The sequence below is a fragment of the Rhipicephalus microplus genome, chromosome X (genome assembly GCF_043290135.1).
Source record: "Rhipicephalus microplus isolate Deutch F79 chromosome X, USDA_Rmic, whole genome shotgun sequence".
Taxonomy (NCBI): Eukaryota; Metazoa; Arthropoda; class Arachnida; order Ixodida; family Ixodidae; genus Rhipicephalus; species Rhipicephalus microplus.
In genome coordinates this window covers 329,541,408-329,558,136 of record NC_134710.1, presented here as the reverse complement: position 1 = coordinate 329,558,136, position 16,729 = coordinate 329,541,408, and the positions used below count along the sequence as shown (strand labels likewise).

Below are 16,729 nucleotides of genomic sequence, written 5' to 3'. Positions count from 1 at the left end.
TTTATTGTTTCCACAGCATTATTATTATTGTTTCTTTACTGAATCTTGCCTTATAAGGACACATTCTAAGGCAATCCAATCTCTCTTCAAACAGTAAAGTGCATGGCCTTGAATTTTCATAAAAATGCTTCCCTCCGTATTTCGTTTTTGCTCTTTCAGTAGTTACACAAAGCCAGTTTTTTCTGCAATGCTTCAGGGGAGGAAACCCTCCCCACCTGTCTTGACCTCTCGATTAAAGGCCAATCAAGTGGAGACTGAGTCTCCAAATGTAAGCCCCAAAACCATTATACCTTTCAACTGGCCAGGACTTGTCCACTGAATTCTTAAGGCTGTACGTCTTTTTCGAGGCCTCCAGTTACGTAACAAATTTTGCAAGAAAAATGCTAAAAGGGCCTTCATTTGTGTGGTCTTCAATTGGAAATATAAGGCGCACCCTGTGTCCTACACAAGTATGTCACTTCTTCACTGGAAAGTACAGTAGACGTCCCCAACAGACAACAGCTTTCCCTGTGTGCGAGTTTCGAATGCCGAATGCTTCATGCTATTCGCTTTGCTATGCACATTTGTCTTCTTCAGGAGCATTGGTGCTGTAGTCTCAAATGTAGAATAGCAGAGGTCTCCTTAATTGCCACGTGCAAAGCAAGGAACTTCGGCCGATATTACTCAAATTTTGATATAACGAAATATTGCTTATAATCAAGTAAACAAAGAATATTCTTGCAATAAACAGTGTGTTATGAATACACCCTAATAATGAATTTTTAAAAACAGCAAACTTATTTTCGTCAATGATGCACTTTGGGTTGATTGCACTTTGAGCATTTAAACACGCTTGCATACAGCCAAACAAATGACAGGATACAATTACTCATGACAGAGGTTTTGCACAAAATAGATTTCTGCTCCAATAGCTCACAATAATTGTCATGTTACGAGCAAGTGCATTGACAACTACTACTATTTCAAACCATATTTAAGACATTTTCAAGCTATCACAATTCGGCTTTTAGCAAATATTTTGTCCTGGGCACCTTTGTCCCAGGTAGCACACGACTGCAGTACATTGATTAATGTAATTTAACACCAATAAATAACAGGAAAAGCGAGAAATTAAAAAAGGCCCTGGTTTCGGTTTGTCAAACTCGGTGAAAATGTCTGCTCGTACCCGACCTGTGACCAGTGGTATTCGGCCCTTTTCAATTGGGGCCCTTTTTAACCGTGAATTGGCAGAACATTTCCGAGATAAACAGTTTTTATTGCCATGCAAGGGCTTTCTATACGTTTCCCATTGATCGCAACGGGGAACTTTCTGAGATAAACAGTTTTCATCGCCATGTAAGAGCTTTCTATGTTTCCCATTGATCGCAATGGAGAAATTCAATGCACAAACAAGAAAATAGCTATCACAGACAGCACAGCACCTGCTCAGCGTGCACTGTCAAAGTTGCAGTAACACTCAACACAGCGGCTTTGTTGACTGTGGCTGCGTGACAGTGCCCGCGATGTTTGCGACATTGTCCTCCTCTCATGAATTTGTGCTGCTACACAAAGATTATGTGCAAACCACTAGCCTACCAGAGCCTCCTATGCACTACGTTTGCTTATTTACAATGCCTGCACCGTTGCGGTGGTGTAGTTTTATATCATGAACAAAAAGGAAAAGCGAGAAATTAAAAAGGGCCCCGGTTTCGGTTTGTCAAACTCGGTGGAAATGTCTGCTCGTACCCCACCTGTGACCAGTTGTATTCGGCCCTTTTTAATTTGGGTGTATTCAATCATAAGTGAAAATTATTTTTCCTCGTGCATTGAGTTGTTCTTATTGCCTGTTGGGTTGATTGCACTTTGAGCATTTACACACGCTTGCATACAGCCACACAAATGACAGGATACAATTACTCATGACAGAGGTTTTGCACAAAATAGATTTCTGCTCCAATAGCTCACAATAATTCTCATGTTATGAGCAAGTGCATTGACAACTACTACTATTTCAAACCATAATTAAGACATTTTCAAGCTATGACAATTCGGCTTTTAGCAAATATTTTGTCCTGGGCACCTTTGGCCCAGGTAGCACACGACTGCAGTACAATGATTAATGTAATTTAACACCAATAAATTTTATCTTGCTGAAATTGAAATGTTTATAATCAAGTAACTCGACTGCGGCTACGTAATATAATAATGTTCATATGCATCCAGACTGATGTTCATTTTCATTGACTGTAGGCGGACAAAATATGTTTTCACTGGAACATCACATGTACAGTCGTGCTCAATTCGAGTTGTAACATGCTGTCGGAACTAAAAATGGCACCAACACTGCAGAGTGGGACCTACATAGAAAAAAGTTTGTCAACTCTATAATTAGCAATACTTTTTCAACCAATTTAACATTTTTAAGTTTCATTGTTTAGGCTTGGAGTCGCTTCTACCACAGCCAGCACTTATAAACTCTTATCGAATGCGACTGGAGCTAGACACACACACACTTGCACTTACACAGACAGTCTAACCACTGTATGCATAAGCAAGCATACTTTCATTTGCTGCTCAAACATAGTAAAAAAAACTTTATCATACATTTTCTTTACAGTTCTCACTACTAGAAGCCTTGTCATAACCACGATGTATCACTTCATCTCATTTGAGTCACAGCTGAAATGAGACAGAACAAAAGCAAGAGAAGATTAACAATGCAGACACCATTAATTGTCAGATTATTCGTGAACTGACTTTCATTGTAAACACTGCACTGCTACACACACAAAAAAATTTCAATCTGTTGAGGGAGCTACCACAAACAAGTGAGGCAGATGCCTTTTGGCACTAGTCTTGGGTCATCGCATGATTTTAGCCATTTTGGAAACCATCTCAAATGTAATAAAGAAAACTGATTTATTGCAAAGAAAACCGTGAATTGGCAGAACATTTCTGAGATAAACAGTTTTTATTGCCATGCAAGAGCTTTCTATACGTCTCCCATTGATCGCAACGGGGAACTTTCTGAGATTAACAGTTTTTATCGCCATGTAAGAGCTTTCTATGTTTCCCATTGATCGAAAGGGAGAAATTCAATGCACAAACAAGAAAATAGCTATCACAGACAGCACAGCACCTGTTCAGCGTGCACTGTCAAAGTTGCAGTAACACGCAACACAGCGGCTTTGTTGACTGTGGCTGTGTGACAGTGCCCGTGTTTTTGCGACATTGTTTGTCCTCCTCTCATGAATTTGTGCTGCTACACAAAGATTACGTGCAAACCACTAGCCTACCAGAGCCTCCTATGCACTAAGTTTGCTTATTTGCAATGCCTGCACCGTTGCGGTGGTGTAGTGGTTATGGCGCTCGACTTGTGTCCCAGTGCTTTGTAATATGTGGCTCCTTATGGTCCTCATCTTCATTGTATATGTCTGCTGGTGCCTTGCACTTTTAGCAGCCTCAAAAATAGCAACACATGGGCATTTTCTATGATGAAACTGGCACATCCAATAAAACCTGGAATTCATGATTTCCAAAAAGAGATGATGCACATTTGTCTTAAGTAGATATCTCTAAATGCGTACAACAATGATGAGCACATGAAACAATGTGACCGTACTGCATGCACCACTTTCACTGGCAAGTAAATAGTGTGGAACATGCTGCAATTGCAAGTGTGTGCAAACACATGACGCAATCAGCATAGCTGTAGGTGAAACTGTTTAAGCCGGCCATACAACCTTCGGAGTATACAAAAAAGTCCTCGGAGAACCTCAAAGTGCTTCGCAATCGCTAATGCCACAGCTGCACTACCTCTGCTCCACAAAACTGGCACACGTTTGTTTGTAGCCAGGATACCAAGTCACATACCCACTCTCGGGGATTGGCCAAGAAAACATGTAGTAGTAGTCTATGGATGGTAACTGCCCTATTGCTTACCAACAAAAAGAATGTAAAAGAAAAAAATTACAAAAATAAAAAAGCGAGAAACAAAAAACAAAAAATAAGCACTAATACAATAGCGATAATCTGATTTTCTAGAGCTCTGCACTGTGGCGTCCCTCATAAGCATATACCATGGTTTTGGGGCATGAATTCACCGATAGGATTAAACTGTCATTGACTCATTCCAATACAAATGTTTTGGGGCTGCTTGGACTACCCAAAAAGATCCAAATGGCAGTTCGTTTTGCCTAGAGCACAGCTTTGTTGTCACGAGATTCAGGCAGACAACCTAAAGGTTTTTTGCTGCCTGGTAAGGGGCCCCACATTTGGTAGAGGAGGACAAACCGGGCCTGACCTGTCTCACATGGTGATACCCATGCTCTCAGGGTGGCGCCGCATCCTCCTTATCTCGTCGACCATAGTGTCGAGCCCCACACTGATGAGTGAGAAGATTATTCGCTGGTCATGCTCCTGAAAGAAAAAACAAGAATGCTCTTTTTAACATCTATGTTGCAAGGAAAATGATAAATTTACAGATTTTATAACATTATTTTATCAGTCTCAGTCACTGTATTAGCGAAAGTGTCAATGTACTATTGTCGGTTACAACCTAAGAAAAAGTAGGCCCTACCCTCAGAATTGCCCTTCGTTTGCGAAAGACAGACCATTAATAGTGCTAGCTGCTTTTGGCTCAGACCGCAAGCATTTTTTCTAATCTAATGTAAAGGCTATGAACATTAAAGGTAAAGGTCTGTCGTTGACAAAATAATAGGGAACTCCCTCAGACTCTCTCGAGAAGTATATCTTGCACATTGGACTCACTCAGACTGGGACTCTCAAAAATTTCTCAAGCCAAACTCACTTGAACTCATACTCATGAAAATTTTATCAGCTGGGTTCACTAAGACTCAAACTCACCAGAATATTACTCAACCGTACTCAGTTTCAGATTTATGCCTCCATTTGAGTATGAGTAAGTCAGAGTGAGTCGATTCATGGGTGAGTTCGTCGACCTGTGATCGTTACGGCCTAAAATGTTGAGTTTGCCTAAGCAGCGATGCCAGAATCGCCGACGAATTTTTCTACGGTGCTCGTGTTCCCCACCTACAGCAAACAACATGAATATTTATCTGTATAAAAAAGTCTCAAACATGAAACACCCGCGAAGTAGTTGACGTCACAAAATGGAGTGATCGCTTTTGGATAGAGCATTTAGTCCAATCCACTGCAGAAGCTGAAATCCTTTTTTTTTTTCAGGTTGTAACTCACTATATATACTATAATAAACATTGTATTACCTTTGCAACAGTGCAAAATAAAGCCAACAGACCCACCACAATGACCTGGTGGTCATTGCAGTCAACTTCTGACTGATATGGCCGCAGGATCAAATCCCAATCATATTCGACACATATTCGACGAAGGCGAAAATGCTTGAGGCTCGTGTATTTAGGTTCAGGATCATGTCAAAGAACTTCAGGTGGTCTAAATTATCAGAGCCCTCCACTACAGCGTCCTTAATTCATGTTACGGTTTTTAGACGTTAAATTTCAAATATCATTAGAGCTGTGCAAATCCCTTTAGCAGTGTGCTTCAACAATGGAAACTTGGCACTTTTCTGGCAATGCTTGCATATACCTGTTGATTAAATGGCTTGAAAGAAATTCAAGTAATCCGTCAAGTCTAAATTGATGAAGTCAAGTAATTCTACAATGCACTCATGTAGATCAACTCACTAATCAACTTGCAAGTTCATCAGCACACTGATTGGAATAAATGCATATTTAAAGCCAAATACAGCAATACAGCTGTTGATGCATTTGTTCCAATCATAACTTGAGCCATGTTGGCAAGGTAGATCATGTTACATAATAAAAATTTGGTTCGTGTGATTAGTGAAATACAAGTATAAGTGTTGATAATACTACCAACACCAACTGTGAAAGAATATTTTTGGAACCCTGTTACCTAAAATAATAATAAAATGCAGCGATACATGCTAGGTTGATTGACGATGAGGCCATGCTTTAATTTTATCATTTACACATTCGCCCTCTAGTAGTTAGTAATTAGCTATCTGAACATAACCATTTGTCATTAATCTTTGTAATGTTCTCGATATGTATGTCGTGACTGATATTCAAAAAAAAAATTTTGCTCTCTTATAAGGGCAATACTGAATTGAGCTATTCAAATCTGAGAATTTAAGAACAGCACGCAAGCAACTGTAATGTAACAAAAACAAACCTTATCTCACAAGAAATGTGGGAAGAAAAAAAAACCTCTGTTAAGCTTAAATTTTTTTGCACAGTTTATATTTTTCATCACAGTTGAATAAGTGGAAGATTAACATTTAATCCAAACATGCTTTTCTTGTTTTGAAAATTTCAGATGGCAAAGTAAAACGGCCACTCACATGAAAATGTTGTACTTGCATCCAAAGAGTTTCTAAATATACGAGAGAGAAAAAAGAGGATGCAGTGGTAGCAATCAGTGCAACTGGTTCATGAAATACAATTGTGACAGGTTTTGATATGTTACTATATTTAGACAAAACAATTATGCAAGTTGGAGAAACAGAGTAGTTGGGACATATTGCTAAAATGTTCTAAAGAAGACAGTCCTCTAAATGACCGTTAAAAAATAAAGAAATATTTAAAAGGCAGCATTGCCGATAATCGCATGTCAAGAATATACTCATTAAAAAATAACGAAATATTTAAAAGGCAGCATTGGCGATAATCCCATGTCAAGAATATACTCATCAGTAAAATTCAGTTGAAGCTAGGTGCAGCTTGCGAGTTGCAACAAAGCTGATTAAATATGTGAAAATGAAATTAACATAAAAACATGGTGCTGTGTTTATGACCACACAATTACTCGAAGTTATACTCAATCTAATGTGGTCGAAGTTTCTCACTACTTGGTTTATTATGCCATTTTTTGTGTGATGTAAAATATAAGTGTGTGGGGTGAGAGAGGTTAGGGGAAGAAGAAGAGAAAAAGAACACTGTATCTGTTTTCTGTTACCGGTTGTGTATGATATGCGTGAACATTAAGTGTTACGTATGCACAGGCTTTTTTTTTTTGTGGGGAGGTTGATCGCTTGACATTGCAGCATATGTACTTTAGTCTATACAATGACTTTCTTAGTACGTGGCAGGGAAGCTTAGCAGCTGTGTGCTGCACTGCTCAGCTTAATAGCGTAGCTTCAATACCAGGCCAGAGTGTCTTCAGTTTCAGAGAGGTAAATGCAAAAGCATTTGTGCACCAAGTTTTCGGGACATGTTAGTTCAAAGCTATCATCTACGTCGCCGAAATCGCCGAAAGCTTTTCCCACTTCTATCAACATATGATGCCATAACTCAAGATGATCGCATCATAAACACAATGTCCATGGCCATTGGCCGACTTGAGCATCATGCGCCGCATAGTTACTGCGGCTGCTGCTGAATGCCGTCACATGTCAATGCTGTTCTCTATGCTACTGTCAATGCTCATAAAATATCATTACACCACCACATTCACGGTCAGTAAGCCATGTGTTGAAGTAAAAAAAACTCAAGGTCATGAGATGAACAGTCATAGCTTCTTGCCTTCTTGTCACACCCCACTGGGTAGCTCTCAGAACGCTCACTGGTATGAAGGGATAGAGAAAGTGCTCAATGTGTGCAACACACTCAAACCTCATTATAACAAAGTTCCATCATATACGAAAATAGGTTCGTTATATCCAAAAATTTGTAGTAAAGGCATATTCTTAACACTGTCTAGTGCAAAACTATTCTCATATAACTTTGCTAGAACTAATATTTTGTAGTATTTGTGTTCAATATATCGAGGTTTGAGTGTAACTCCGCTTGCACTTGAAGGATTCGAAAAATTCTCTGACAGTTGAATTGTGCCACAATAGACTCCTCGCATAAAGTCAAGCACTGATCACTTCTAAAAGTGCTGAAGGGCCCCTCTAATCTCACCGGCACAACACAGCATACGATATTCATGCTGCACAGAAGGCTCACCTCATGTTGACTGCTTCATGAAATCGTTCATGTCACCCAACAATTCCCGCATCACTGACTGAACTACCTCGTGGACAACGGCCCTCAGGCACTTCCGAACAATTTCTACAAGTTTTTCCTGCAAGAAGAAAACAAACTATTAACGCTTGCTTTTAGCAGACTCATTTCTAGAATGAATAAGAAAATGAAATGGATCGAGCGGCCAGTTTTATCAATTGACGCTGCCTTGGTGTAGCCTGTGCCATTGTCGTTTTCATCGAAACAGTAGAAGCAGTAGAAGTAGCAGTAGTAGTAGTATTAGTTGTAGTGGCCTTTAGTAGAGGATGTAGTAGTTATAGTAGTCACGCAGGATCCATGACCACGGCGGAATAGAACAAACAAATAAATAAAACTAAATGATGATTAAGATTGCAGTAATTATTTTGACATAAAATATGAGCACAGCACTTCACACATTTATTAACTACGATACGAACCTTATACTAGTTGTAATAAACTAAAGCAAGGTAATCTGCACTTTCTATAATTAAAGAGATTTATTTTAATAGTAGTAAACCAAGACAAGGCTCCTGGGTACACAACAATGTCATCTCATCTAGTAGGTGTTTGCTGAAACACCACTGTCTAGTGGCCAGGCCATTCAATCTCACAAAAAATTGTGCGATTTCACTTCTCCCAATCAATTTAAGTGTGCATATTTCAAACCTAGCAGTGCATTCATGACAGCAAAGCATAACAAGCAATATTTGAAGCTTTTAATATAGGTTCAGTAACTAAAAATAAACTCTCCGTATGGCGGGAACATAGCTCACAACCTTTGAATTACACTTCTGATGCTCTACCAACAGTCATGCAGTAGCTCATTTGTTCGACAGCCACACAAGATCATTGATTGCTTTATAAGATTACGATAAAAAGATGAAAAAAATCTTAATTATATAGATTTAGTGTCAAAAATTCACCCTTCCCAATAAATTGCATCATCCCAGTTAATGTTTCTGAAAACTCGCTTCGTTTGGAAGCCGTCAGTTTTACTACTCACTTCAAGTTCCTGTTGATCTTCACCAACTCCTAAGAAATAGGGGAGAAACTTTAGTCAGTGATAACTGTCAATGCAGAGTGATTGAAACGAATGCAACATGACATATTTTGGTTTTCTGATGCGTACGTAGTAGATTTTCAAATGCGAACAAACAGCATCAGAGGAGCAGCCCAACTTCAAAAAACGTGAGAAAGCATGTTGCATGCACACAACTTTTAAGCAAGGCAGAGATATTGAGACTGATAAAATATAATGTAACTTTAAGGATCAGTGGTAACTGAAGAGTTGCAAATAGCAAACATGAAGCTTAAATCAGACTAAGCAGTGGTTTGGTCATTAGTTTTAGAAAAGTGAGTATTCCTTATGATATAACTAAGAGTATATTTGTCATAACCCAAATGACCTGCTCAATAATAGAAAAATAGAACGAAAATGACTTCTTCTTTATGCATTTTTCTTAACAGCACAGCAAAAATATAATGTAGCTACTGCGCTACAGTTCCGAGTGAAACGGCCCACATGCTTTGCCTTTTCAAGACACTCAAACCTCGATATAACAAATGTGGATAACATGAAATATTGGTTATAACAAAGTAAACAAAAAATTGTCTCTCAAGTATATAGCGTTAGAAAAAACCTTCATTACGAATTTTTTGAATATGACAAACTTATTTTCACGTAAGATACAACTTTGTTACAATGAGGTCTGGATGTACTAACCTTTCTCGGTGGCACACGATTCTACCACCTCAAAGCATGGCTGCTCTGGCTTGATAGTTTTTGAAGAATTGTCCACGGATAAAACATTTGAGTCGTAACTGTAAGTGAGCAGACAAAATCGCATCAGCTGCTGCCGGCACACTCAGTGAATGGACGAAAACTTCTTTAAATGACATTCTTCGTAAGTATACCTGCTTTTATCACAATTGGTTTTCTTCTTGAATTCTGTGCCTCTGTTCTTTCCTCAGTAAATGAAACTGCTGTTAAATGCAAGATACTGTCCTGGTCTCTTCAGGTTTCAATCACTAATAATCTACAGTAGCTGGAGCACAGCAAAGACATACGGACTCTCAAAGACTCTATCGCTGTTAAATTTGCTCGTTCTGACAATTCCATGCGTCGTAAACACCAAATACCCAGTTGCAGAATTCGGGGTACTCTAGCTCACTTTATTTTTGGCTGTGATTACTGCAATGTCACCCGATTATACGAAGCCACACATTAACAGACAAAATTACCAGTTAGACAAAACAGGCAGTCAGTCATGGCGCAGGAAACTTGAAGGTGATTTCACAGTTTTTCACGATCAGAAGAATCGCTTATTTCGGAGAGTACACCCACACAATATGTTGTGTTGCCGCTTGGAGCATTCTAGGTCATGGTATTTCTGGCATTAGGTTTGGTGAGCAGACATGATTGCATTTTCAGGCCTTGCTCGGTTTTAGTGTCATAATTTTTTACCGAATTTTTTAATGTATTTTGCTTGAGTGTCTAATGTAAGCTTCTTATGGAGCCTGTTACATCTTGCACATCTGACCTCTAGTAGCATGTCGACCCCGTCCCTCAGCATCCCAAACAATAAAAATGTTTTGAATCAATGAAGTTTCAATGTTTCATCGGCAGCCGCAAAAGGGGTCCTGAACCACTTTTCTATGTGATAATGAAGTGTCCTCTGTATCGGAGTACACAAATGTTTCGCTCCCCTGAAACACTTGCTCTCCTCTCATTCCGACAAACAGGCTGCAATCCCCACAGGAAAGGATAGCACAAGTGGCATCAGTGCACTTCACGGCCTTGGGCGAATGTGATGAAACACGATTGTTCCTTCTCATTGTGATTGTTGTGTGCAAGTGTGATGTACAGTGAGAGGTTTGCGGACTATGGAGTGCAGCGAAAATACGTAGAGGCACCCATTGGTAATAAGTTTCCTATTTACGATTTCAAGCCCTGCTTTAAAGTTATGTGGATTATTGGCCAATAGCACCCTGTCCGTATTTTTACATGGAGCAGCGAACCCCGGACACTATAACGAGAGTGAGCACAAACATCTATATGAAAAGAGAATGCCCGAGAAAATCTAATCTCTACTTCCAGCACACGACTGCGATATGGCTCTGCACATCATAGCAGCATCTGCTTTCTGCGGGTTCATGACCCCTCTAAGATGCCATGATAAAAAAGGGAGCACCTCTGGCACTCACCTCTGAATGTTGGTGACTGGTGCTGGTGCCTCACACCTTACTTGTGTTTATTGTTTAGTTACTTGTGTTTATTGGTTTCCTCACAAAAAACATAACCATCTTCAACTGTGAAATGATTTCCAAGGAACCGACATGCACTTTCTAGTGTTTGTACTCGGTAACAGTGCCATATTAGGAAAGAGAGGGGTTTGGCAGGGTCAGACCCCTCTAGTCCCCCCCCCAAATTTTTAATGCACTAACTTTTCGGTTAATGCTAAAATCTATACATGCCTGTAAGGAGACCAGTAGATGTCAAAGATGGACTTTCTACATCTCTACCTCCTTCTGCCACAAGGAAAATAAGTTTCAAATCAGGACAGGCCTGTCAACCTCAAAAAAAAATCCAGTTTTGCACTGAGCCATCATTGTACCTTCCCAAAAAGAGTTTTAATAAATGCTCCATTCATTTGCACTTGCTAATTTTGTGCCATTAAGCAATTCCCAAGCATTTCCGATAGTTGACTTTTCTGATAAGACCCACACTTGCATGGCTGCTTTTGTGTAAGTAATTTGAACATCCTGTAAATTTTGTCAAGGATACTGACCTTGCTGCTGAACTAGTAATGTCGAGGGTAGCAACGACGAACATTTAATAATTCTTGATATGCGTAGAATTTACATTATCCGTGAAGAAATAGTTGCAGTTCGGGCAAAAACCAGCAAGCACGACTGTTTTTTACAAGTAAAAAGGAGGTGAATCAAGGCCCTGTGGGCACAGCCAACATTTTTTTCTTAGGGTGTAACCAAGGAGGTTTAACGAAAATGCTGGAGCTGGAGCTCGCACATCACCTTACCAGCTAAAGTAAAGCCAGCTGTTACCCATCCTTTATCGAGGAAACATGCCCTTTTTGAGTGGTGCCCATTTAATGGTAAAGTTATATCACTCTGTTAATCTAAGAGATGAGTTGATTCTAAAATAAAATAACATTGTTCACAGCGAAAGTGATGTATCGAGAAGAGTATGGATGACCTTATGTGAAAAAAAAATTGCCAAGACTTTCAAGGTTTTTTTTTTTTAAGGAAGCCGGTTGCACAAAGATGTATATCGCTGTAGTATTTTTGTAGAAGTATTTGTCTTAGTAAAGTATTTTACCATAAAATGAGAACGTTAAGAGCCCCTACAATATAAGAGCTGTGTCCTGCATCCTTGAGCGGGTTCAGTTTCACTCTTGAAGCTCAAACTTTTTTTAGTAGTAGTTCTTTTTGTACCTCTTTCAAGCAAACAAAGCAATACTCTAAGCTGGACAATTTGATTTCATTATCAATTGGGTGAAATGCTAGTTTTGTAGAGGTGCAGACTCACGGTGGCTGGTAATGATTCGCAGGAAGAGGGCGGTCATCGGCTGTAGTGGTGGTCTCGGGCTCAATGGACGAAAGACCACCACTGCATGCAGTTTCCAAGCTTAGAGGCACTACAGCAGGCTTCTGTATAACGCTGCAACTTTCAGCAACTTGCGTATCGCTCTTCCTCTCAGTGGTCAGAGACGTGTTGCAGGAGTTCATTTCGTAGTGCCTCTTGACTCGTCCGGATCTGTAGGTAGATAATTTTTAGTTGTGAATTGCTGCATACGCAAAAAAGTCCACAATCGCACAAATTCGAATGGTATGTGAACGCAAAAGGAATTTCTCAGGGGCATACACTCTTAAGCATTGCTTCGTGAAAGCGAAGTGTGCACTTTTGCTTGCAGAGCTGTTAAACAGCGAAACCGTCACAGCAGACAACAAACAATGGGTGTGGTTTGCGGTGATCTATTTTGCCGTGTAATACCATGAAAACCGGCAGGATTCTGCCTTGCGGAAGGGGGAATCCGTTGTTGCATCTCAGTTGGTTGAGGGAGGGAATGCTGATTTATCTCTGGTGGGGGACAGTGTTGGTGTGGCTTGAGCGGGGTACATAGTGCCCCTTTTCCCTCAGCCGACACCCATGGTGTGAAGTTGTTAAAGAACTTTTCAGAGATGGTTATTCATGCACCGCCATATCCCTCTCTCGGTTGGTGTGACCCCTCAAAAATGCACTGCCGAGGCTGTAATATCAGCCATTATACTTCGCATCGTGGCATGGCAGCGTTTATGCACAATATAGATAAATAGTGAAAATATTGTGCCAGTTTACGATCCCAGCATGATTTCAAAATTTTTTCCAGCAAGAAACTCACTTATGTAGTTATGACTACTTGATGTCACAGAGGTAATGTCGCTACTAGAGCACCGGCAACAACCAACTCTCTTTGTCGGCTCGATTTTACATTTGTGCATCAATAAGCAGTTTAAGCCATGGAGGACGAGACAATGCACAGTCCCTTGACTAACAGTATAAGTGCCGAGAGTGCAGAAAGGTGTACGTGCACTCATGGTCGATCCACTATATTCAAGAATTGCCAAGCACCACCAGTGGCGTCAGCAGAATTTTTTTCAGGATAGGGGGAGGCAATTACATACTTCATCTTTTTGCATGTATTTGTATGTATGCATTTATATATACTTTTGCAAAATTTAAATATTATAAAGGGCCGGAGCCGCCCCCCCCCCCCACCACCACCACTGCATGGCTCCCTGTCCACCTCCGTAAAGCCAAATTTCTGTTCCTCAGCTCACCTTTATGACCACACGACGACGTAATATATTGATCACGTGATTTTTTAAACCATGCATATTCATGCTCATGACTAGAGTCTCAACTCATAATGCCGGCCGACTTCTACTCGCGGGTCTTTAGCCTTGAAATTTCACACAATCAGCATTGAAAGCGAAAGCTCCGCGGCGCCTTTTTCTCGAAAGCTAGGCTTAACATTGCGTTGTGACGGGGTCACTCTATCACGATAGGACTCATCCGAATTCCTTTATCGTACTTGCTTGGCTCCCTTACTCAGTCTTCCAAAAGGAAGCCAATGAACAGGTTGATAAATCTTAACCCTATCGGGCTTGATCGCGAACAGTAGCTCACCGTACCTGACGCCTATCCTTTGGGAACTCAACGTTCTGGTCAAGTATATGTTCGCGCGTCTCTGCCAGTGCATCTGCCAAAGCTTTCGCGTAAACTGTGAACGCGCGCAATATTTCTAGGTAGCCTCAATCCCAGTGTTTGCCCCCAACGATTCTCAATGGATCCATCTGTCAGCGTGCATGATCCCGCGTCTCGGCAAACGTCGTCGTCGAAGCGTTCGGTATTTCGCATCGCATTATCTGGCGCAAAGCCTTCGACTAGGCGAATTGGGGATCGGCATGGCCTCCCCGCCGGCCTGATACCGCGGAGGCCATGGTGGAGAAAAAAATCGTTTCTCGAAGTCTCACCTGAATACGAATCGTCGCCCAGCTGGCGAAACTGGTCTGGCTATACGCTGAGAAGTGACCAAAGCCGCTGGAGCACCTAGGAAGCTTGCCACGTCACTACGAACGTTCGCACAACGCAACGGTCACAATGGCTCCTCGAGATTGTTCACGAGACTTCTGTGTGCGCACGTTCTCGAGGTGCTAATATCCAATACGTAACTGAGGCAAAGGGGGTGCATTTAGTATGGATAAATGAATGAATTTATATTGCGACGTGAGGTACTTGGCTGGATTTGCGGAAGCACAGCCGTTTGAGGTTTCAGCAGCGGAGTTTGTAATCTATTTTCGTTTTGCTGTGTGATGATGATGATGATGATGATTCTTGTTATTCTGGTGCATATCCACAAAGGGGGATCGGCCAAAAACCGGGCGGCAGGATCTTTAAGTAAAAGGCCTATGGTTTTACAAACACAACGTAATTTTGGACCGGAATATATATATATATATATATATATATATATATATATATATATATATATATATATATATATATATATATATATATATAGAAAGAAAAGCCAAAAATCAGAAAAGCAGTATATCTGAGCAAGGATCGATGCAGGCTATCAGATGTGGTTTGAGACAGAGGTAATAGTGGGTCCAAAACGAATGATATAAAAAAGGCACTCTAACGTGGCAATCGCTTTGTTTCAATTATACAGTCAAATACCGCAGAGCAGACGGCCCTGTGGCTATAACCTACTTTAATGCTGCCAAACGATGAAATTACTGTCACAATAATTATAATCCTAATTTATCAAGTGGAGCTACCAGGTATCTTTTCCTCTGATGAGAATATCGGCAACAGAATAAACAAAAAATTCGTTTCCATTTCTTTGCAAACCTGACATAAAGGTGACGCCTCTAGACCAACTTAATGTAAACAATAATTTAGTTGGGGAATTCTACAACGCAATCCGGTATAAGTAACTTTCAATTGACGTGTAGTGCACCACTGTCTATTTCAGCAGCATCTTAGATGTGCGAAATCTTCAAAATATATTCAATGAGCAGGAGTTTATTTCATGCAAACAGAGGTTTCTAAACCTTATAGCTGTCGCGTAAGCCGTATGAGGCAAAATCGGGATAAGGGAATAAGCCACACGTGACGGAGAGAGTGCTGGCTGACAACTGAAATGAATTCGAACTAGCAAGCCCTTTTATACCCACTAAGGACCACACTAGAACGGTAGAAAAACGTGCAAGAAACGTGCACGGACAGAACCTTAGTGCTGGCGGAAAAGTACGTGGGTCAAATTTCACAAAGAAGGTTGTCTGATGTCCGGGGGGGGGGGGGGGGGATAGCTTTACTGTGGATCTTCGTATACACCCGTCCTGTAATCTTGCAGTCATATCCAGTATATCTATCTTGTCATTTCCTCGCCATTGCAATATCTGCAATGTTTGTCCACGTGACAAGAGGCATCAGAAGTGCATACACGGCTCCCATTGAGCGATGCTCGCAAGACAGATTCTCTTCAGGGGACACGGGTGCATGGACGTGTCGCTGTAGGCATGATATGTTCGAGAAATTAGGAAATTTAACTCCGAAACGTGCAGGTTGTGTAGCCCAGGGTGGGGGCAGGGTTGGTGGGGGTTGTTTATCGTTTTTTCCCGGTCTACGTATTTACTTCTTTTTTAGCGCACGTTTTAACAAAGCAGACGACAGAAGAATGGATAAAACACAGCACTGTGTTCTTGTAATTTTTCTGCCTTTTTTGTTTACAAGTGCGCTAAAATAGTGAAATGAATTATCAACATGTCAAATCTTATGCTCTGCTTAGCAAACACACCCCGGCCGGGCTACACCACTGACTGCACCATTCGCTGCAACGTCACATGCATCGCCTGCGTAACAAATAGCATAGCTATGGTGGCTAGCAGCTCCGCCGCGGTGGTCTAGTGGCTAAGGTACTCGGCTGCTGACCCGCAGGTCGCGGGATCAAATCCCGGCTGCGGCGGCTGCATTTCCGATGGAGGCGGAAATGTTGTAGGCCCATGTGCTCAGATTTGGGCGCACGTTAAAGAACTCCAAGTGGTCGAAATTTCCGGAGCCCTCCACTACGGCGTCTCTCATAATCATATGATGGTTTTGGGACGTTAAACCCAACGAATCAATCAATCAATCATGGTGGCTAGCATGGCTCTATTCGACCATTCCAGTGATT

General features: G+C 40.9%; 1 protein-coding gene across 2 annotated transcripts; it reads right to left on the bottom strand.

Annotated features, from left to right (window-relative positions):
* Positions 1–2,556: 2,556 nt before the first annotated feature.
* Positions 2,557–14,663, bottom strand: LOC119162353 (uncharacterized). 2 transcript variants are annotated; one of them, XM_075879641.1, is made up of 8 exons: positions 14,523–14,663; positions 12,535–12,762; positions 9,712–9,809; positions 8,992–9,020; positions 7,950–8,067; positions 6,344–6,375; positions 4,283–4,398; positions 2,557–2,658 (listed from the first exon to the last, which is right to left on the bottom strand). In XM_075879641.1, exons 2-5 carry the CDS (start codon positions 12,732–12,734, stop codon positions 7,951–7,953), a joined length of 444 nt encoding a protein of 147 aa, XP_075735756.1. In that variant the 5' UTR covers positions 12,735–12,762; positions 14,523–14,663; the 3' UTR covers positions 2,557–2,658; positions 4,283–4,398; positions 6,344–6,375; position 7,950. The 2 variants fall into 2 exon arrangements, with proteins under 2 accessions (XP_075735756.1, XP_075735757.1); XM_075879642.1 differs by lacking the exons at positions 7,950–8,067; positions 8,992–9,020.
* Positions 14,664–16,729: the final 2,066 nt, after the last annotated feature.